The 22,484-nt window shown below is 47.8% G+C and overlaps 1 protein-coding gene across 1 annotated transcript; it reads right to left on the bottom strand.

Moving 5' to 3' along the window:
• Window positions 1-2,278: 2,278 nt before the first annotated feature.
• On the bottom strand, window positions 2,279-22,465 carry LOC137039835 (NCK-interacting protein with SH3 domain-like). Its single transcript, XM_067415102.1, has 13 exons — window positions 22,150-22,465; window positions 21,495-21,607; window positions 12,978-13,185; window positions 12,817-12,892; window positions 12,152-12,711; window positions 10,508-10,678; window positions 10,340-10,426; window positions 8,773-8,911; window positions 8,554-8,634; window positions 8,353-8,481; window positions 8,150-8,242; window positions 5,291-5,463; window positions 2,279-2,541 (listed from the first exon to the last, which is right to left on the bottom strand). The coding sequence occupies exons 1-13, from the start codon at window positions 22,318-22,320 to the stop codon at window positions 2,347-2,349; spliced, it is 2,196 nt and encodes a 731-aa protein (XP_067271203.1). The 5' UTR covers window positions 22,321-22,465; the 3' UTR covers window positions 2,279-2,346.
• Window positions 22,466-22,484: the final 19 nt, after the last annotated feature.

The raw sequence follows: 22,484 nt of genomic DNA, 5'->3' as shown, positions 1-22,484 counted from the left end.
GGAATAAAGATTAAATCTGGCATTTGGGCCAAATGGAAGAATTCAAACACAAATGGCCTTCCAGCTCTTAGCATTGATCTCTAATATCAGAATGTGTTACCAAATTTTACTGCAATCTTTATACCTCTAAATCTGACTTGGGAACATTTTATTGATATATTTACGAGTAAATCCCCTGGTATTGACGGGCTTTCAGTCGAATTTTATCTCCACTTTTGGGAGATTATTAAACTGCCTTAATTTCCCATGTATGAGGAATAGATCAGTCAGGGAGATATCATATACCGAAGACAAGCAAGGACCCTTTATTAATCGCCAACTGGCAGCCTATTACTCTGTGAACATTAGATTATAAAGCATTAGCCTCTTTATGCTAAACATTTAAGTACTGGTCTAGATCACATCATCTCAGTCGGATTTATGAAAGGCCGACACATATCTAATAACGTTACAAACCAGATTTCAAAAAAGTTGGGACACTGTACAATCTGGAAAGGCCATCAATGCTGAAAGGTCTATCCAAGCTCTAGAACAACATCTGCTCCATCCAGACGGCGTCTCTTTCAGGGAAGACCTTGCATTCTCCAACATGACAATGCCAGAGCACACACTGCATCAGTTACAGCATCATGGCTGTGTAGAAGAAGGATCCGGCACTGAAATGGCCAGCCTGCAGTCCAGATCTTTCACCATTAGAAAACATTTGGTGCATCATAAAGAGGAAGATGCGATAAAGAAGACCTGAGACAGTTGAGCAGCTAGAAGCCTGTATTAGACAAGAATGGACAACATTCCTATTCCTAAACTTGAGCAACTCGTCTCCTCAGTCCCCAGACGTTTGCAGACTGATATAAAAAGAAGAGGGGATGACACACAGGGGGAAACATGGCCACGGCACAACTTCAGGAGATGTGTTGACACCATGAAATTTAAAATCAACTTATTTTCCCCCTCAAAATCATACATTCAGTTTAAACATTTGATACGTCATCTGTGTTGTATTCTGAATAAAATATTGAAATGTAAAACTTCCACATCATTGCATTCTGTTTTTATTCACGATTTGTAGTGTCCCAACTTCTTTGGAATCAGGTTTGTACTTTTCATCTCATAAAAATGACTTAGAAGGTCATAATTTCTTCTATGATCTGCAAAGCATGATTTATTTTCTTATGGCTCAAATGGCTTCCACACAATATAGATTATGTTTTTAAATCACACACACACACAAACACACACACACACATTTCATTAGAATGACAGCACTTTATTAGTCTTTCACCGTTAAGAAAATATATTATGTTACGTTTCCCTTCTGAACAAAAAGTGGCAAGAGGAAAAATAGATAATTTAGCAGAAAGCAGTGAAACACAGACGCGGGACAGATTAATACTGTAAACTCATATTCACCAACCGCTGAGGTCAGTTAGGGTCACGGTCAAGGGTCAGAGGGGGTCAAAGGTCATAACAGAGCTGAATCAGTGAGAGACGGGACGATCTGTAGCGGGTCAGTGAAGGTTTGCAGTTTAAGACTGAAGGACCGTTTCTTTAGTGTAACACTATCTGAGGAAGTGTGTGAGTGTGTGTGAGTGTGTGAGTGAGTGAGTGAGTGAGTGAGTGTGTGTGTGAGTGTGTGTGTGTTAGTGAGTGTGTGTGTGAGTGAGTGTCAGTGTGTGTGTTTTAGTGAGTGTGTGTGTATTTGTGTGTTTTAGTGAGTGTGTGTGTGTGAGTGAGTGAGTGAGTGAGTGAGTGAGTGAGTGAGTGAGTGAGTGAGTGAGTGAGTGAGTGTGTGAGTGTGTGAGTGAGTGTGTGAGTGAGTGAGTGAGTGAGTGAGTGAGTGAGTGTGTGAGTGAGTGAGTGAGTGAGTGAGTGTGTGAGTGAGTGAGTGAGTGAGTGAGTGTTTGAGTGAGTGAGTGAGTGAGTGTGTGAGTGAGTGAGTGAGTGAGTGAGTGAGTGAGTGAGTGAGTGAGTGAGTGAGTGAGTGAGTGAGTGTGTGAGTGAGTGAGTGAGTGAGTGAGTGTGTGAGTGAGTGTGTGAGTGAGTGAGTGAGTGAGTGTGTGAGTGAGTGAGTGAGTGAGTGAGTGAGTGAGTGAGTGAGTGAGTGTGTGAGTGAGTGAGTGAGTGAGTGTGTGAGTGAGTGAGTGAGTGAGTGAGTGAGTGAGTGAGTGTGTGTGTGTGTGAGAGAGAGTGTGTGTGTGTGTGTGTGCGAGAGTGTGTGTGTGTGTGTGAGTGAGTGAGTGTGAGTGCGAGAGAGTGTGTGTGTGTGTGTGTGTGTGAGTGCGAGAGAGTGTGTGTGTGTGTGTGTGTGTGTGTGTGTGTGTGTGAGTGTGTGTAGCGTAACACTGCTCAGATCTGAGGGAACTCTCTGTAGATCTGCTGCACGATGAGCTTGTCCATGTGAGCTCTGTCCTCCGGGTCCTCACTCTCCTCCCTCAGGATGCTCTGCAGTGCGGCCCGCAGGTCCGGCAGCCGGTGCTGGTGCTCCAGATAATCAGTGGAGCGCATGATGGCGTGCATGAGCGACAGATACTCCATCCGCATCTGAGGAGAGAGAGACGCGTTAGCATAGCGCTCAGTACACGCGCGCTACATCCGCATCTGAGGAGAGAGAGACACGTTAGCATAGCGCTCAAGAGAGAGGCGTTAACATAGCGGTCAGCACATGCGTGATACATCCGCATCTGAGGAGAGAGAGACGCGTTAACATAGCGGTCAGCACACGCGTGCTACATCCGCATCTGAGGAGAGAGAGACGCATTAGCATAACGCTCAGAGAGAGGCGTTAGCATAGCGCTCAGAGAGAGGCGTTAACATAGTGCTCAGAGAGACGCGTTAGCATAGCGCTCAGAGAGAGGCGTTAACATAGCGCTCAGCACACGCGTGCTACATCCGCATCTGAGGGGAGAGAGACGCGTTAGCATAACGGTCAGAGAGAGGCGTTAGCATAACGCTCAGCACACGCGTGCTACATCCGCATCTGAGGGGAGAGAGACGCGTTAGCATAACGGTCAGAGAGAGGCGTTAGCATAACGCTCAGAGAGAGGCGTTAACATAGTGCTCAGAGAGAGGCGTTAGCATAACGCTCAGCACACGCGTGCTACATCCGCATCTGAGGGGAGAGACGCGTTAGCATAACGCTCAGAGAGAGGCGTTAGCATAACGCTCAGAGAGAGGCGTTAGCATAACGCTCAGCACACGCGTGCTACATCCGCATCTGAGGGGAGAGAGACGCGTTAGCATAGCGCTCAGAGAGAGGCGTTAACATAGCGGTCAGCACACGCGTGCTGCATCCGCATCTGAGGAGAGAGAGACGCATTAGCATAACGCTCAGAGAGAGGCGTTAGCAAAACGCTCAGAGAGGCGTTAACATAGCGCTCAGCACACGCGTTACATCCGCATCTGAGGAGAGAGAGACGCGTTAGCATAGCGCTCAGAGAGAGGCGTTAACATAGCGGTCAGCACACGCGTGTTACATCCGCATCTGAGGAGAGAGAGACGCGTTAGCATAGCGCTCAGAGAGAGGCGTTAGCATAACGCTCAGAGAGAGGCGTTAACATAGCGGTCAGCACACGCGTGTTACATCCGCATCTGAGGAGAGAGAGACGCGTTAGCATAGCGCTCAGAGAGAGGCGTTAACATAGCGGTCAGCACACGCGTGTTACATCCGCATCTGAGGAGAGAGACGCGTTAGCATAGCGCTCAGAGAGAGGCGTTAACATAACGGTCAGCACACGCGTGTTACATCCGCATCTGAGGAGAGAGAGAGGCGTTAGCATAACGCTCAGCACACGCGTGCTCAGCCGCGTTAGCTTGACGCTCAGCCGCGTTAGCTTGACGCTCAGCCGCGTTAGCTTGACGCTTAGCAGCAATGGGTGGGGCTTCTTCCAGGCAGCGGCATTCTGCAGAAGCACTAGCCGAGTTATGGCAGCTCTCTCCGGGGTTAATGAGCACTGCTGATCGCCTGGGTCTCACACCTCCGAAAACGGCAGATCAAATTTTCAAATAGGCGCTCTCTTCATAAATAAACCACATATTTGAGCTTTAAACAACTACATTATCGCCTGAAAAACTCCTAAAACTACATTCTGTGACACAATAACAGTAGTATTTTTAAATTACTCTGGCCTCAGGGTTTCCCATCCGTCACTTCACCACCTGACCGCAGCAAGCAGGCTCCTCACTGGTTAGCGTGATGCTCCGACGTGTTAGCGCGACGCTCAGCAGTGTTAGCGCGACGCTCAGCAGTGTTAGCGCGACGCTCAGCAGTGTTAGCGCGACGCTCAGCAGTGTAAGCGCGACGCTCAGCAGTGTAAGCGCGACGCTCAGCAGTGTTAGCGCGACGCTCAGCAGTGTTAGCGCGACGCTCAGCAGTGTTAGCGCGACGCTCAGCAGTGTTAGCGCGACGCTCAGCAGTGTTAGCGCGACGCTCAGCAGTGTAAGCGCGACGCTCAGCAGTGTAAGCGCGACGCTCAGCAGTGTTAGCGCGACGCTCAGCAGTGTAAGCGCGACGCTCAGCAGTGTTAGCGCGACGCTCCGCAGTGTTAGCGCGACGCTCAGCAGTGTAAGCGCGACGCTCAGCAGTGTAAGCGCGACGCTCAGCAGTGTAAGCGCGACGCTCAGCAGTGTTAGCGCGACGCTCAGCAGTGTTAGCGCGACGCTCAGCAGTGTAAGCGCGACGCTCAGCAGTGTTAGCGCGACGCTCCGCAGTGTTAGCGCGACGCTCAGCAGTGTAAGCGCGACGCTCAGCAGTGTAAGCGCGACGCTCAGCAGTGTTAGCGCGACGCTCAGCAGTGTAAGCGCGACGCTCAGCAGTGTTAGCGCGACGCTCAGCAGTGTTAGCGCGACGCTCAGCAGTGTTAGTGTGACGCTCAGCAGTGTTAGTGTGACGCTCAGCAGTGTAAGCGCGACGCTCAGCAGTGTTAGCGCGACGCTCCGCAGTGTTAGTGTGACGCTCAGCAGTGTTAGCGCGACGCTCAGCAGTGTTAGTGTGACGCTCAGCAGTGTTAGCGCGACGCTCCGCAGTGTTAGTGTGACGCTCAGCAGTGTTAGTGTGACGCTCAGCAGTGTTAGTGTGACGCTCCGCAGTGTTAGTGTGACGCTCAGCAGTGTTAGCGCGACGCTCAGCAGTGTTAGTGTGACGCTCAGCAGTGTTAGTGTGACGCTCAGCAGTGTTAGCGCGACGCTCCGCAGTGTTAGTGTGACGCTCAGCAGTGTTAGCGCGACGCTCAGCAGTGTTAGTGTGACGCTCAGCAGTGTTAGCGCGACGCTCAGCAGTGTTAGCGCGACTCACCCGGTCTCCAGGCGACAGGTCTGAGATCTGCCTGACTGCGATGTCGATCATCACCATCAGGTCGGAGCGGTAGAAGATGTCCGACGTGTCTCGGCTGGAAAACACATCCTGGAGGAACTTCAGCACCGCGTGAGGCGCGGGAGGAGAGTGTGTGAACACACACACGGGATCCTCTGCACACACACACACACACACACACACACAGAGAGACACACACAGAGACATACACACGTTTGGTCCAGCTATGAGATTTAGGCTGCGTTCACACTTTAAACAATTAAAGCGACCCCTGGTGCGATTGCTCGTTAGTGCGGTTCATTTGAACACATGTGAACGCCGCCATCCGAACCCTGCTGCGCACCAAACCAGCGGAGCGAGAGCGCTATAAAGATGAGTCTCGGTCCGCTTCCAAACCAACTCTGGTGCGGTTTGATTGATATATGAACACAACACGGACCAAAGACATGTAAACGGACCAAAGACAGGACGTGATGTCAGATGTGACGCATAGTCAGCTGATGTGACAACGCGGAGAGATTGGTGTATCCAGAATGAGTAACGTTAACGTTAGAGGGCAAACGAGGAGCAACGAGGAAGAGCCTCATCAATATTCGGTCAGGCGAGCATGTTTCGAAAATGCCTGAAAAAACGCACAAAAAGCAGACCTGGCTCTTCTCATCAGAGGACCTGTCGGCCATTATTAGCAGGTACAGACGCCAGAACGGCCGTCTCTTTTCTGCACAGCGGAGGGAATCCTGGAGCTGTTTTGAACATTTTATGAGCTCTACGTGAGTTCTCAGCGGGTAAAAATAATGCCACACGCATAAAATGACCGCGTTTAATCAGCACACAGCGTTGTTCTGAATGTTCGGTAAACGAGCTCCTACGTCATATAAGCCGACCAATCAGGTTGTGAGCGTCTCCCTGTGCCTTTGGTTCGGTAACTTTAGGTTCGCTGTTATAAATGTAGTGTGAACGCTGAGCGGACCAGGACTATATGTTTTGTTTTTATTTTTTGGTCCGGACCAAACGAACCAAACTACATATGTGAACGCAGCCACAGACTCCAGTCACTATTTGAGACTGATCCAACGCAGGTTTACTGTCTGTGTGTGTGTGTGTGTGTGTGTGTGCTGAACAGTTAGTTGATGCGTTCATGAGCTCAAGGCTAGATTATTGTAATGCTCTACTGGGTGGTTGCCCTGCTCGCTTAATAAACAAACTCCAGCTAGTCCAAAACGCAGCAGCTCGAGTTCTTACTAGAACCAGGAAGTATGATCATATTAGTCCAGTTCTGTCAACACTGCACTGGCTCCCTATTAAACATCGCATACATTTTAAAATCTTGCTTATTACTCAAAGCACTAAATAGTTTAGCTCCCCGGTACTTAAGCGAGCTCTTAACACATTATACCCCATCACGTCTATTGCGGTCTCTAAACTCGGGCCAGTTGATAATACCTAGAATATCTAAATCAACTGCAGGCGGTCGATCCTTTTCCTATTTAGCTCCTAAACTCTGGAATAGTCTTCCTAGCATTGTTCGGGAAGCAGACACACTCTGTCAGTTTAAATCTAGACTAAAAACACATCTCTTTACTATGGCATACACACAGAACATTATTAACTCTCATTATTCAGATCAATTGACTGATTGTTAGGCTGCATTAACTAGGTCAGCCGGAACCGGGAACACTTCCCATAACACCTGATGTACTCGTTACATCATCAGAAGAGTGGCATCTACACTAATGTTAGTCTCTCTGTTTATCCTGAGGTTTACTGCAGTCGGCCGGATCCAGGCCGTGTCCGGATCGGATGGTGTGTGAGTGTGTGTGCCGTGTCCGGATCGGATGGTGGATCAGCGGCTGGACATGACCAGCTCATCCTGGAGTGTCTGCTGAGTCCGTGTCCATTAAACTACACATCGGCACGTCATCCTCAATAAACCCGTCTACGGCGCAATAACTCTGATCTTTCATATATATTTAGACTCTTGTGTAATCGACGCGTCATCCTCAATAAACCCGTCTCTTGCGTGATACCTTGAACTGTTGAATATTCCGATCTAATATGATTTCCGACCTGTAAGGTTGCCAGAATAATAATCCTCCGCTGTGTGTTAATAGGCCAGAGGAGAACTGAGTCTGGTTTCTCTAAGGTTTATTTTTCTCCATCATGCCCTGATGGAGTTTCGGTTCCTTTGGTCGCCTTTGGCTTGGCTTGCTCAGTTGGGGACACTAACATTATGATCAGAGTTATTCTACTAAATATACAAATAACATTAATTACTAAATTAACTATATCACTGATCTGCCAACACTGTCTCTCTATGATAAATTAAAATAAGCTGATAACATCACTGTTTTCTCCAGAACGACTGTATGTGTGTGTGTGTGTGTGTGTGTGTGTGTGTGTGTGTGTGTGTGTGTGTGTGTGTGTGTGTGAGCCTGTTTATGTGGTTTATGAGGACACAAATTTGTATAACTACATGGGTATTACACTGGTATTACACTATAAATGTGGTTTATGAGGACATATCAAATGTCCTCATAATTCAAACGGCCTTAAAAACATACTAAATGATGATTTTTTGAGAAAGTAAAAATGCAGAATGTTTCCTGTGATGGGTAGGTTTAGGGGCAGTGTGTGTGTGTGTGTGTGTGATGGGTAGGTTTAGGGGCAGTGTAAGGGGATAGAAAATATGGTTTGTACTGTATAAAAACCATTACGCCTATGGAGAGTCCCTGTAAACCACATAGACCAACATGTGTGTGTGTGTGTGTGTGTGTGTGTGTGTGTGTGTGTGTGTGTGTGTGTGTGTGTGTGTGTGTGTGTGTGTGTGTGTGTGTGTGTCACCTCCTCTGTTGAGCAGTAATGAGACTTTCTCTGTGAGAATCTTCACGTTGCGTCTCTTGATCAGCGCCTGCATCACCAGGTTAGTCTCCGGTACTGCAGGAGACACACACATAAATGTGACAATAATAATAATAACAATAACAATAATAATAATAACAATAATGAAAGATTTGACAGTCATTGGGGTTGTGTGTTGGTCGCACCGCTCAGGTGGAGGTTGAAGGCCAGCAGCAGGTTAATGAACAGATCTGGAAGCTGCTCTGTGGAGTCCGAGGGCAACCCGTCCTCAATCACATCCAGCAGGAACTGGAGGAACTCAGCATTCAGATGCTCTGAGACAGACAGACACGGTCACACACTCACACACACTCGCAATCACACTCACACTCACACTCATCTCTTACCGTAGTGGTGCAGCGGGATCTGCTCGCCCGTGGAGAAGATCATGGCCATCAGCAGCGCGCCGTAGCACATCTTCTCATGCTCTGCACACACACACACACACACACACACACACACACACACACACACACGTCAGCTGGACGAGCACACACACACTCTCACAAACTCACTCGCTCGCTCTCTCTCGCTCACCCACACCCACACACACCCCTATGACTGACCGTGTGTGTCGGTCTGCAGTTCTCGGGCCAGCTCCATGGTCAGCACAGAGTTGAGGAGGCTGGAGATCAGCGCAGCGTCCAGACCGCACATGGCCCCAAACACCTTCAGCAGCAGCAGCCGCAGCGACACACGGTGCTCCTGAGGGGCACGATAAGGATAACTGTCACACTAACAGTCACGGTAACGATAACGGTAACAGTAACGATAATGGTCACGATAACCACCACGATAAGGGTCACGATACGATAATGGTAACAGTCAAGTGTAACAGTCCCGGTAATGATAACGGTAATGATCACGGTAACGGTCCCGGTAACGATAACGGTCCCGGTAACGATAACGGTCACAGTAACGATAACGGTCACGATAACCACCACGATAAGGGTCACGATACGATAATGGTAACAGTCAAGTGTAACAGTCCCGGTAATGATAACGGTAACGGTCACGGTAACGGTCCCTGTAACGATAACGGTCACAGTAACGATAACGGTCACGATAACCACCACGATAAGGGTCACGATACGATAATGGTAACAGTCAAGTGTAACAGTCCCGGTAATGATAACGGTAACGGTCACGATAACCACCACGATAAGGGTCACGATACGATAATGGTAACAGTCAAGTGTAACAGTCCCGGTAATGATAACGGTAACGGTCACGGTAACGGTCCCTGTAACGATAACGGTCACAGTAACGATAACGGTCACGATAACCACCACGATAAGGGTCACGATACGATAATGGTAACAGTCAAGTGTAACAGTCCCGGTAATGATAACGGTAACGGTCACGGTAACGGTCCCGGTAACGATAACGGTCACAGTAACGATAACGATCATGATAACCACCACAATAAGGGTCAAGATAAGGGTCACGATAATGGTAACAGTCAAGCGTAACAGTCCCAGTAATGATAACGGTAATGGTCACAGTAACAATAATGGTAATGGTCACGGTAACGTTAACCGCCACGATAAGGGTCACGATAACCGTCAACATAACGGTGACGATAACGGTCATGCTAACAGTCACGATAACCATCAAGATAACGGTCACGCTAACTGTCACGGTAACGATAAGTACTGGAGAAAACAGTAATGTTATCAGCTTAGTTTAATTTATCATATAGCAACAATGTTGGCAGATCAGTATTTAAGTTTATAGAATTAAATAAGACCTAATTCATACATTTTATTTGTATAATAAGTTGAATAACTTTAATCATATTTTTAGTGTCCCCAACTGAGCAAGCCAAGCCAAAGGCGACAGTAATGATAACGGTAACAACAGAGTAATATCACGGTAACGTCACGGTAGCGGTCACGGTAACAGTCACGGCAAGAGTCACGATAACCGTCATATAACGGTCACGATTACGGTCACGATAACCATCACGATAACTACAACGATAACTATAAAACTAAAGCTGTAACTATAACTGTAATGATAACTATAACTGTAACGAAAACTATAACTGTAACGATAACTATAACTGTAACGATAACTGTAACTGTAACGATAACTATAACTGTAACTGTAACTGTAACGATAACGGCTCACCATCTGATAGTATGACACCAGAGACAGAACCGCCTCGAACTGGTTCACACGACACATCTTCTTGCACACCTCCGGATCCGCATCCGTCTGGAAGAAACACAGAGTGATGATGATATGAGATGTCCACTCTCTGTGGGGTCACATGCATCCCATAATGAAGATTCTGACCAGTATCTGCAGCAGCTCCTCCAGGTAACAGGCGATGAGCGCGTGATCTTCGTGCAGCGCCCAGCTGCGCTGCTGAGAGTCGTCACGGTGACGGGCCAGATCCCCGAAGATCACTTGCAGCCGCTGCTCATCATGACACACCTGGCCAAGCGGAAGAGCTGAGCCCTGATCCTGAGGACACAGGTTACGTTAGTCAGGTCAAGCCAAGCCAAATCAAATCAAATCAAGTCAAGTCAAGTCAAGTCAAGTCAAGTCAAGTCAAGTCATCATGCCAACCCAAGTCAAGTCAAGTCAATTCAAGTCATCATGCCAAGCCAAGCCAAGTCAACGAGTCAAGCCAAGCCAAGGTCGGTCAGGTCAAACCAAGTCAAGTCATCAAGTCATCATGCCAAGCCAAGCCAAGCCAAATCAAGTCAAGTCAAGTCATCAAGTCATCATGCCAAGCCAAGTCAAGTCAAGTCAAGTCATCATGCCAAGCCAAGTCAACGAGTCAAGCCAAGCCAAGGTCGGTCAGGTCAAATCAAATCAAATCAAGTCAAGTCAAGCCAAGCCAAGTCAACGAGTCAAGCCGAGTCAAGTCAACAAGCAAAGTCAAGTCAAGTCATCATGCCAAGCCAAGCCAACGAGTCAAGCCAAGCCAAGGTCGGTCAGGTCAGGTCAAATCAAGTCAAGTCAAGTCAAATCAAGCCAAGCCAAGCCATGCCATGCCATGCCATGCCATGCCATGCCATGCCATGCCAAGCCAAGGTCGGTCAGGTCAAATCAAATCAAATCAAATCAAGCCAAGCCAAGCCAAGCCAAGCCAAGCCAAGCCAAGCCATCAAGTCATCATGCCATCATGCCAAGCCAAGTCAACGAGTCAAGCCAAGGTCGGTCAGGTCAAATCAAGTCAAGTCAAATCAAATCAAATCAAGTCAAGCCAAGTCATCATGTCAAGCCAAGCCAAGTCAACGAGTCAAGCCAAGGTCGGTCAGGTCAGGTCAATTCAAGTCAAATCAAGTCAACGAGTCAAGCCAAGCCAAGTCATCAAGTCAGGTCAAATCAAGTCATATCAAGTCAAGCCATCAAGCAAAGTCAAGTCAAGTCAAGCCATCAAGCAAAGTCAAGTCAAGCAAAATCAAGCCAAGCCAAGTCAAGCTAAGTCAAGCCATCAAGCAAAGTCAAGTCAAGTCAAGCCATCAAGCAAAGTCAAGTCAAGTCAAGCAAAGTCAAGCCAAGTCAAGCCAAGTCAAGCCATCAAGTCAAATCAAGTCATCATGCCAAGCCAAGCCAAATCAAGTCAAGTCGCCAAGTCAACGAGTCAAGCAAAGTCAAGTCAAGCCAAGTCATCAAGCCAAGTCATCAAGCCAAGCCAAGCAAAGCAAAGCCAAGTCAAGCCAAGTCAAGTCATCAAGCAAAGTCAAGCCAAGCCAAGTCAAGTCATTAAGCAAAGTCAAGTCAAGTCATCAAGCAAAGTCAAGCCAAGAGCCAAAACACCAAAACACAGTGTGAATCTGGCATTTATATGACATCACTGAACATTCTCAGTCCCATATGTGGGTCCGGACTCTCGATGGCACAGAAATAAAAATCCCATACATGGTTCCGCTCAAAAGGTTAATAGAAATGGGCACAAAAAATGAACACATTTCAACAGCTACTGACCTTACTCTCCACCAATGACAGCAGCACGCGCTCCAGGTCAGAGGTCGCCGCTGGCAGAGCGCTCTGCAGGTGACCCACCACCACGCCCACGGCAACACGTGAAAGCTCGTAACTAAGGTTAGTGTTTTTGCGCACCAGCTCAATCAGTTCCGCTCCAATAGTTGTGGGAACGGCTGCAGACCTTGTGGGGCTGAGAGAAATAGAGGGCGGGGCCAGTGGCCACTCCGCGTCTGATTGGTGTTCGGCAGCAGGCTGTGGACTGATTGGCTGAGGCGCCGGCCTCTTTTTAATAGGATCTGGAGAAGGGGTCGGAGCCTGTGTACTGACCAGTTGAGGCTCTTCCTGGGGGGCTCGGTCAGGCGGAGGGGGCGGAGCCTTGCCTCGTTTTGGCACAGGGGGCGGAGTGCTGCTGATGCTGGGAAGACTGACATCAGAGGAAACGGCCGAGTGGGAGGAGCCAGAGTCTAAGGAGGCGGAGCTGACAGACAGAGAGGGTCCAGGAGGAGGTACAGAGCTGGGGGCGGGGCTTGTGGAGGAAATTCCCATTGGCGCTTCCGGGTCTGTAGAGAGAGAGAGAGAGAGAGATTGTGAGAGAGAGTCAATGTGTGTATGTGTGTGTGTGTGTGTGTGTGTGAGAATGAGAGAATGGGTTCTCTGGCACCTACCAATGCGTCGTAACTCCCGATGTTTCTCAGGAGGAGGCGGAGTTACGGGTGCCGCTCTACGAGGATGAGGAGGAACCTGAGGCAGAAACACATCATCAGCGCACACACACACACACGCACGCACACAAACACACGAACATACATGCACACACACACACTACCTGATACAGTGCAGGAACACCAGTGGTGCGCTCTGACATCGGCTCGCTGCCCTGGCAGCTGTGGGCACGGCTCAGGCCGTTGGGCGGCGGTGGGGAGCGGCTCAGGCTCAGTGATGCTGCGCTGGAGGATGATGGGATCTTCTGCTTGTGACCGGATGGAGTCGGGCTTCTGCGGGACAGGGTCTCCTTCCTGTGGTGGATCAACTTCCTGTAAAATATACACAAATATATATATAGTGTGCACTGTGTGTGCAGTGTTCAGTCAGTGTGTTCAGTGTTCAGTCAGTGTGTTCTGTGTTCAGTCAGTGTGCTCAGTGTTCAGTCAGTCTGTTTAGTCAGTGTGTTCAGTCAGTCTGTTCAGTCAGTGTGTTCAGTGTTCAGTCAGTGTGTTCAGTCAGTGTGTTCTGTCAGCGTGTTCAGTCAGTGTGTTCAGTCAGTGTGCTCAGTCAGTGTGCTCAGTGTTCAGTCAGTGTGTTCAGTGTTCAGCCAGTGTGCTCAGTGTTCAGTCAGTCTGTTCAGTCAGTGTGTTCAATGTTCAGTCAGTGTGTTCAGTCAGTGTGTTCAGTCAGTTTGTTCTGTCAGCGTGTTCAGTCAGTGTGTTCAGTCAGTGTGTTCAGTCAGTGTGCTCAGTGTTCAGTCAGTGTGTTCAGTGTTCAGCCAGTGTGCTCAGTGTTCAGTCAGTCTGTTCAGTCAGTGTGTTCAATGTTCAGTCAGTGTGCTCAGTGTTCAGTCAGTGTGTTCAGTCAGTGTGCTCAGTGTTCAGTCAGTGTGTGTTCAGTCAGTGTGCTCAATGTTCAGTCCGTGTGTTCAATGTTCAGTCAGTGTGCTCAGTCAGTGTGCTCAGTGTTCAGTCAGTGTGCTCAGTGTTCAGTCAGTGTGTTCAGTGTTCAGTCAGTGTGCTCAGTCAGTGTGCTCAGTGTTTAGTCAGTGTGTTCAGTCAGAGTGTTCAGTGTTCAGTCAGTGTGTTCAGTTTTCAGTCAGTGTGCTCAATGTTCAGTCAGAGTGCTCAGTCAGTGTTCAGTCAGTGTTCAGTCAGTGTGTTCAGTCAGTTTGTTCTGTCAGTGTGTTCAGTCAGCGTGTTCAGTCAGTGTGCTCAGTCAGTGTGTTCAGTCAGTTTGTTCTGTCAGCGTGTTCAATCAGTGTGTTCAGTCAGCGTGTTCAGTCAGTGTGTTCAGTCAGTGTGTTCAGTCAGTTTGTTCTGTCAGCGTGTTCTGTCAGCGTGTTCAGTCAGTGTGTTCAGTCAGTGTGCTCAGTGTGTTCAGTCAGTGTGTTCAGTCAGTGTGTTCAGTGTTCAGCCAGTGTGCTGTGTTCAGTCAGTCTGTTCAGTCAGTGTGTTCAATGTTCAGTCAGTGTGCTCAGTGTTCAGTCAGTGTGCTCAGTGTTCAGTCAGTGTGCTCAGTGTTCAGTCCGTGTGTTCAATGTTCAGTCAGTGTGCTCAGTCAGTGTGCTCAGTGTTCAGTCAGTGTGTTCAGTCAGTGTGCTCAGTGTTCAGTCAGTGTGTTCAGTGTTCAGTCAGTGTGCTCAGTCAGTGTGCTCAGTGTTTAGTCAGTGTGTTCAGTCAGAGTGTTCAGTCAATGTGCTCAGTGTTCAGTCAGTGTGTTCAGTTTTCAGTCAGTGTGCTCAATGTTCAGTCAGAGTGCTCAGTCAGTGTTCAGTCAGTGTTCAATCAGTGTGTTCAGTCAGTGTGTTTACTGTTCAGTCCAGTGTGTTCAGTCAGTGTGTTTACTGTTCAGTCAGTGTGTTCAGTCAGTGTGGTCAGTGTTCAGTCAGTGTGTTCAGTTTTCAGTCAGTGTGCTCAGTCAGTGTGCTCAATGTTCAGTCAGAGTGCTCAGTCAGTGTTCAGTCAGTGTTCAATCAGTGTGTTCAGTCAGTGTGTTTACTGTTCAGTCCAGTGTGTTCAGTCAGTGTGTTTACTGTTCAGTCAGTGTGTTCAGTCAATGTGCTCAGTGTTCAGTCAGTGTGTTCAGTTTTCAGTCAGTGTGCTCAATGTTCAGTCAGAGTGCTCAGTCAGTGTTCAGTCAGTGTTCAATCAGTGTGTTCAGTCAGTGTGTTTACTGTTCAGTCAGTGTGTTCAGTCAGTGTGTTTACTGTTCAGTCCAGTGTGTTCAGTCAGTGGGTTCAGTCAGTGTGGTCAGTGTGTTTACTGTTCAGTCAGTGTGTTCAGTCAGTGTGTTTACTGTTCAGTCAGTGGGTTCAGTCAGTGTGTTTACTGTTCAGTCAGTGGGTTCAGTCAGTGTGTTTACTGTTCAGTCAGTGTGCTCAGTCAGTGTGTTTACTGTTCAGTCAGTGGGTTCAGTCAGTGTGTTTACTGTTCAGTCCAGTGTGTTCAGTCAGTGTGTTTACTGTTCAGTCAGTGGGTTCAGTCAGTGGGTTCAGTCAGTGTGGTCAGTGTGTTTACTGTTCAGTCAGTGGGTTCAGTCAGTGTGGTCAGTGTGTTTACTGTTCAGTCAGTGTGTTCAGTCAGTGTGTTTACTGTTCAGTCAGTGTGGTCAGTGTGTTTACTGTTCAGTCAGTGTGTTCAGTCAGTGTGTGTTCAGTCAGTGTGGTCAGTGATCAGTCAGTGTGTTCAGTCAGTGTGTTTCCTGTTCAGTCAGTGTGTTCAGTGTTCAGTTAGTGTGTGTTCAGTCAGTGTGTTCAGTCAGTTTGTTCAGTGTTCAGTCAGTGTATTCAGTGTTCAGTCAGTGTGTTCAGTCAGTGTGCTCAGTGTTCAGTCAGTGTGTTCAGTCAGTCTGTTCAGTCAGTGTGTTCAGTGTTCAATCAGTGTTCAGTCAGTGTGTGTTCATTCAGTGTGTTCAGTCAGTTTGTTCAGTGTTCAGTCAGTGTTCCATCAGTGTGTTCAGTGTTCAGTCAGTGTTCCGTCAGTGTCAGTCAGTGTTCAGTCAGTGTGTGTTCAGTGTTCATTCAGCGTGTTCAGTCAGTGTGTGTTCACTGTTCAGTCAGTGTTCAGTCAGTTTGTTCATTCAGTGTGTGTTCAGTGTTCAGTCAGTGTGTTCAGTCAGTGTGTTCCGTCTGTGTGTGTTCAGTCAGTGTTCCGTCAGTGTGTTCAGTCAGTGTGTTCCGTCAGTGTGTGTTCAGTGTGTTCAGTGTTCCGTCAGTGTGTTCAGTCAGTGTGTTCCGTCAGTGTGTGTTCTGTCAGTGTGTGTTCAGTGTTCAGTCAATGTGTGTTCACTGTTCAGTCAGTGTGTTCACTGTTCAGTCAGTGTGTTCTGTGTTCAGTCAGTGTGTGTTCAGTGTTCAGTCAGTGTGTGTTCAGTGTTCAGTGTTCAGTCAGTGTGTTCAGTCAGTGTTCCGTCAGTGAGTTCCGTTAGTGTTCCATCAGTGTGTTCCGTCAGTGTTCACTCAATGTGTTCAGTGTTCAATCAGTGTGTTCAGTCAGTGTGTTCAGTCTTCAATCAGTGTGTTCCGTCAGTGTTCAGTCAGTGTGTTCAGTGTTCCGGCAGTGTGTGTTCAGTGTTCAGTCAGTGTGTTCAGTCAGTGTGTGTTCAGTGTTCAGTCAATGTGTTCACTGTTCAGTCAGTGTGTTCACTGTTCAGTCAGTGTGTTCTGTGTTCAGTCAGTGTGTGTTCAGTGTTCAGTCAGTGTGTGTTCAGTGTTCAGTCAGTGTGTTCAGTCAGTGTTCCGTCAGTGAGTTCCGTTAGTGTTCCATCAGTGTGTTCAGTCAGTGTGTGTTCAGTGTTCAATCAGTGTGTTCAGTCAGTGTGTGTTCAGTGTTCAGTCAGTGTGTTCAGTCAGTGTGTTCCGTCTGTGTGTTCAGTCAGTGTTCCGTCAGTGTGTTCAGTCAGTGTGTTCCGTCAGTGTGTGTTCAGTGTGTTCAGTGTTCCGTCAGTGTGTTCAGTCAGTGTGTTCCGTCAGTGTGTGTTCTGTCAGTGTGTGTTCACTGTTCAGTCAGTGTGTTCACTGTTCAGTCAGTGTGTTCACTGTTCAGTCAGTGTGTTCACTGTTCAGTCAGTGTGTTCCGTCAGTGTGTGTTCAGTGTGTTCAGTGTTCCGTCAGTGTGTTCAGTCAGTGTGTTCCGTCAGTGTGTGTTCTGTCAGTGTGTGTTCACTGTTCAGTCAGTGTGTTCACTGTTCAGTCAGTGTGTTCTGTGTTCAGTCAGTGTGTGTTCAGTGTTCAGTCAGTGTGTGTTCAGTGTTCAGTCAGTGTGTTCAGTCAGTGTTCCGTCAGTGAGTTCCGTTAGTGTTCCATCAGTGTGTTCCGTCAGTGTTCACTCAGTGTGTTCAGTGTTCAATCAGTGTGTTCAGTCAGTGTGTTCCGTCAGTGTTCAGTCAGTGTGTTCAGTGTTCAATCAGTGTGTTCCGTCAGTGTTCAGTCAGTGTTCAGTGTTCTGGCAGTGTGTGTTCAGTGTTCAGTCAGTGTGTTCAGTCAGTGTGTGTTCAGTGTTCAGTCAATGTGTGTTCACTGTTCAGTCAGTGTGTTCTGTGTTCAGTCAGTGTGTGTTCAGTGTTCAGTCAGTGTGTGTTCAGTGTTCAGTCAGTGTGTTCAGTCAGTGTTCCGTCAGTGAGTTCCGTTAGTGTTCCATCAGTGTGTTCAGTCAGTGTGTGTTCAGTGTTCAATCAGTGTGTTCAGTCAGTGTGTTCCGTCAGTGTTCAGTCAGTGTGTTCAGTGTTCAATCAGTGTGTTCAGTCAGTGTGCTCAGTGTTCAGTCAGTGTGTGTTCAGTGAGTATGTTCAGTGAGTATGTTCAGTGTGTTCAGTCAGTGTGTTCAGTCAGTGTGTTCCATCAGTGTGTTCAGTGTTCAATCAGTGTTCAGTCAGTGTGTGTTCATTCAGTGTGTTCAGTCAGTTTGTTCAGTGTTCAGTCAGTGTTCCATCAGTGTGTTCAGTGTTCAGTCAGTGTTCCGTCAGTGTCAGTCAGTGTTCAGTCAGTGTGTTCAGTGTTCAATCAGTGTGTTCAGTCAGTGTGCTCAGTGTTCAGTCAGTGTGTTCAGTCAGTCTGTTCAGTGTTCAATCAGTGTTCAGTCAGTGTGTGTTCATTCAGTGTGTTCAGTCAGTTTGTTCAGTGTTCAGTCAGTGTTCCATCAGTGTGTTCAGTGTTCAGTCAGTGTTCCGTCAGTGTCAGTCAGTGTTCAGTCAGTGTGTGTTCAGTGTTCATTCAGCGTGTTCAGTCAGTGTGTGTTCACTGTTCAGTCAGTGTTCAGTCAGTTTGTTCATTCAGTGTGTGTTCAGTGTTCAGTCAGTGTGTTCAGTGTTCAGTCAGTGTGTTCCGTCTGTGTGTGTTCAGTCAGTGTTCCGTCAGTGTGTTCCGTCAGTGTGTGTTCAGTGTTCCGTCAGTGTGTTCAGTCAGTGTGTTCCGTCAGTGTGTGTTCTGTCAGTGTGTGTTCAGTGTTCAGTCAATGTGTGTTCACTGTTCAGTCAGTGTGTTCACTGTTCAGTCAGTGTGTTCTGTGTTCAGTCAGTGTGTGTTCAGTGTTCAGTCAGTGTGTGTTCAGTGTTCAGTGTTCAGTCAGTGTGTGTTCAGTGTTCAGTCAGTGTGTGTTCAGTGTTCAGTGTTCAGTCAGTGTGTTCAGTCAGTGTTCCGTCAGTGAGTTCCGTTAGTGTTCCATCAGTGTGTTCAGTCAGTGTGTTCCGTCAGTGTGCACTCGGTGTGTTCAGTGTTCAATCAGTGTGTTCAGTCAGTGTGTTCCGTCAGTGTTCAGTCAGTGTGTTCAGTGTTCAATCAGTGTGTTCCGTCAGTGTTCAGTCAGTGTGTTCAGTGTTCAGTCAGTGTGTTCCGGCAGTGTGTGTTCAGTGTTCAGTCAGTGTGTTCAGTCAGTGTGTGTTCAGTGTTCAGTCAATGTGTGTTCACTGTTCAGTCAGTGTGTTCACTGTTCAGTCAGTGTGTTCTGTGTTCAGTCAGTGTGTGTTCAGTGTTCAGTCAGTGTGTTTTCAGTGTTCAGTCAGTGTTCCGTCAGTGAGTTCCGTTAGTGTTCCATCAGTGTGTTCAGTCAGTGTTCACTCAGTGTGTTCAGTGTTCAATCAGTGTGTTCAGTCAGTGTGTTCCGTCAGTGTTCAGTCAGTGTGTTCAGTGTTCAATCAGTGTGTTCAGTCAGTGTGTTCCGTCAGTGTTCAGTCAGTGTGTTCAGTGTTCAGTCAGTGTGTTCCGGCAGTGTGTGTTCAGTGTTCAGTCAGTGTGTTCAGTCAGTGTGTGTTCAGTGTTCAGTCAGTGTGTTCAGTCAGTGTGTTCAGTGTTCAGTCAGTGTGTTCCGTCAGTATGTTCAGTCAGTGTGCTCAGTGTTCAGTCAGTGTGTTCAGTCAGCGTGTTCAGTCAGTGTGTGTTCAGTGAGTATGTTCAGTGTGTTCAGTCAGTGTGTTCCGTCAGTATGTTCAGTCAGTGTGCTCAGTGTTCAGTCAGTGTGTTCAGTCAGTGTGTGTTCAGTGAGTATGTTCAGTGAGTATGTTCAGTGTGTTCAGTCAGTGTGTTCAGTCAGTGTGTTCCGTCAGTATGTTCAGTCAGTGTGTTCAGTCAGTGTGTTCCGTCAGTATGTTCAGTCAGTGTGCTCAGTGTTCAGTCAGTGTGTGTTCAGTGAGTATGTTCAGTGTGTTCAGTCAGTGTGTTCAGTGTTCATCAGTGTGTTCAGTGTTCATCAGTGTGTTCAGTCAGTGTTTTCCGTCAGTGTGTTCCGTCAGCATGTTCAGTCAGTGTGCTCAGTGTTCAGTCAGTGTGTTCAGTCAGTGTGTTCAGTCAGTGTGTGTTCAGTGAGTATGTTCAGTGTGTTCAGTCAGTGTGTTCAGTGTTCATCAGTGTGTACAGTGTTCATCAGTGTGATCAGTGTGTTCAGTCAGTGTGTTCAGTCAGTGTGTTCCGTCAGTATGTTCAGTCAGTGTGCTCAGTGAGTATGTTCAGTGTGTTCAGTCAGTGTGTTCAGTGTTCATCAGTGTGTTCAGTCAGTGTGTTCAGTGTTCATCAGTGTGTTCAGTGTTCATCAGTGTGTTCAGTCAGTGTTTTCCGTCAGTGTGTTCAGTCAGTGTGTTCAGTGTTCAATCAGTGTGTTCCGTCAGTGTTCAGTGTTCAGTCAGTGTGTTCCGGCAGTGTGTGTTCAGTGGTCAGTCAGTGTGTTCAGTCAGTGTGTGTTCAGTGTTCAGTCAATGTGTGTTCACTGTTCAGTCAGTGTGTTCACTGTTCAGTCAGTGTGTTCTGTGTTCAGTCAGTGTGTGTTCAGTGTTCAGTCAGTGTGTTTTCAGTGTTCAGTCAGTGTGTTCAGTCAGTGTTCCGTCAGTGAGTTCCGTTAGTGTTCCATCAGTGTGTTCAGTCAGTGTGTTCCGTCAGTGTTCACTCAGTGTGTTCAGTGTTCAATCAGTGTGTTCAGTCAGTGTGTTCCGTCAGTGTTCAGTCAGTGTGTTCAGTGTTCAATCAGTGTGTTCAGTCAGTGTGTTCAGTCAGTGTGTTCAGTGTTCAGTCAGTGTGTTCCGGCAGTGTGTGTTCAGTGTTCAGTCAGTGTGTTCAGTCAGTGTGTGTTCAGTGTTCAGTCAGTGTGTTCAGTCAGTGTGTTCAGTCAGTGTGTGTTCAGTGTTCAGTCAGTGTGTTCAGTCAGTGTGTTCAGTGTTCAGTCAGTGTGTTCCGTCAGTATGTTCAGTCAGTGTGCTCAGTGTTCAGTCAGTGTGTTCAGTCAGCGTGTGTTCAGTGAGTATGTTCAGTGTGTTCAGTCAGTGTGTTCCGTCAGTATGTTCAGTCAGTGTGCTCAGTGTTCAGTCAGTGTGTTCAGTCAGTGTGTGTTCAGTGAGTATGTTCAGTGAGTATGTTCAGTGTGTTCAGTCAGTGTGTTCAGTCAGTGTGTTCCGTCAGTATGTTCAGTCAGTGTGTTCAGTCAGTGTGTTCCGTCAGTATGTTCAGTCAGTGTGCTCAGTGTTCAGTCAGTGTGTTCAGTCAGTGTGTGTTCAGTGAGTTCAGTGTTCATCAGTGTGTTCAGTGTTCATCAGTGTGTTCAGTCAGTGTTTTCCGTCAGTGTGTTCCGTCAGTATGTTCAGTCAGTGTGCTCAGTGTTCAGTCAGTGTGTTCAGTCAGTGTGTTCAGTCAGTGTGTGTTCAGTGAGTATGTTCAGTGTGTTCAGTCAGTGTGTTCAGTGTTCATCAGTGTGTACAGTGTTCATCAGTGTGATCAGTGTGTTCAGTCAGTGTGTTCAGTCAGTGTGTTCCGTCAGTATGTTCAGTCAGTGTGCTCAGTGAGTATGTTCAGTGTGTTCAGTCAGTGTGTTCAGTGTTCATCAGTGTGTTCAGTCAGTGTGTTCAGTGTTCATCAGTGTGTTCAGTGTTCATCAGTGTGTTCAGTGTTCATCAGTGTGTTCAGTGTTCATCAGTGTGTTCAGTGTTCATCAGTGTGTTCAGTCAGTGTTTTCCGTCAGTGTGTTCAGTCAGTGTGTTCCGTCAGTATGTTCAGTCAGTGTGCTCAGTGTTCAGTCAGTGTGTTCAGTCAGTGTGTTCAGTCAGTGTGTGTTCAGTGAGTATGTTCAGTGTGTTCAGTCAGTGTGTTCAGTGTTCATCAGTGTGTTCAGTGTTCATCAGTGTGTTCAGTCAGTGTTTTCCGTCAGTGTGTGTTACTCACTGCAGGACGTCTCTCTGCTCCAGGTTATATTTTCCTCCATTGGTCATGGCCACATTATGAATGGCCTCAATGGCTCGATCGATGGACTGCAGCACCTCGTCCTGCTCCGGAGCCTGAAGAGACGACACACACACACACACACACACACACACACACACACACACACACGCGAGCAGATGGCATCAGCTTCATCAGAGATCAGAGATTAATCTCCTCACTCAGACTCAGTTCAGACACACAGGGAGCGTCTCAATCATCTCACTAGTCCACTAGTCAGGGCACCTATCCGGAGTCACTGCCCTGACTACTGAGCCCACAGTCTGAGTTCTGCAGGTGTTGCCTTCTATACTGTCCGCCTCACTGCTGCTCCTCTATATGCGTCACAGTGTGTGTGTGTGTGTGTGTGTGTGTGGTGTATATATAGGGTGAGACGCAGTAAAACGACTCTCTGCCTGCCGATGTGAACCAGCCGAGCTCTGATTTCTGCAGAATGTGCAGAAAAATATTCATTTTTTCCCCCCTTAAATAACAGATCATGTTCTGTTTATGCATGCATGTTGACAAATGATCTAAGTTGAATTGACATCAAACACACACACACACACACACACACACACACACACACACACACACACACACACACACACACACACACCGGTATCTTCTCGATGTAAGAGGCCGGGATGTATCCCGTCTCGCCGGAGCTGCAGCGCGTCGCGAGCCACCAGTGCGCGCTGCTGCGCTCGAGGATGAGGAACGCGTCTCCCGCGGGGAAGCGCAGCGCGTTGCGTTCCGCGGAGCTGAAGGCGAACAGAGAGCGATACATCACCGACACACCGACGCGTCCGTCCCGCGGTAATGGCGCAGAGTCACAGCGCGATCATAATACGCGGTCACGCGCCCTCCAGGAAAAATAATCGCGCTCCGAGTCTCTGCAGTTTCACATCAATCACAGAGTTATTATTATTATTATTGTTATTGTTATTGTTG

This window comes from Pseudorasbora parva, chromosome 14 (assembly GCF_024679245.1).
Source record: "Pseudorasbora parva isolate DD20220531a chromosome 14, ASM2467924v1, whole genome shotgun sequence".
Classification (NCBI taxonomy): Eukaryota; Metazoa; Chordata; class Actinopteri; order Cypriniformes; family Gobionidae; genus Pseudorasbora; species Pseudorasbora parva.
The sequence above is the reverse complement of the archived record's forward strand: the minus strand, read 5'-3'. Positions and strand labels throughout refer to the sequence as shown.

Bases quoted from the DNA above. Each gene is read 5' to 3' on its own strand.
- LOC137039835 (XM_067415102.1), bottom strand. From the start codon at position 22,320: ATGTATCGCTCTCTGTTCGCCTTCAGCTCCGCGGAACGCAACGCGCTG. The intron at 10,679-12,151 runs GTCAGTAGCTGT...CTGTGTCCTCAG, and splicing joins TGTCATTGGTGGAGAGTAAG to GATCAGGGCTCAGCTCTTCC. The intron at 8,482-8,553 runs GTAAGAGATGAG...TGTCTGTCTCAG, and splicing joins GATCCCGCTGCACCACTACG to AGCATCTGAATGCTGAGTTC.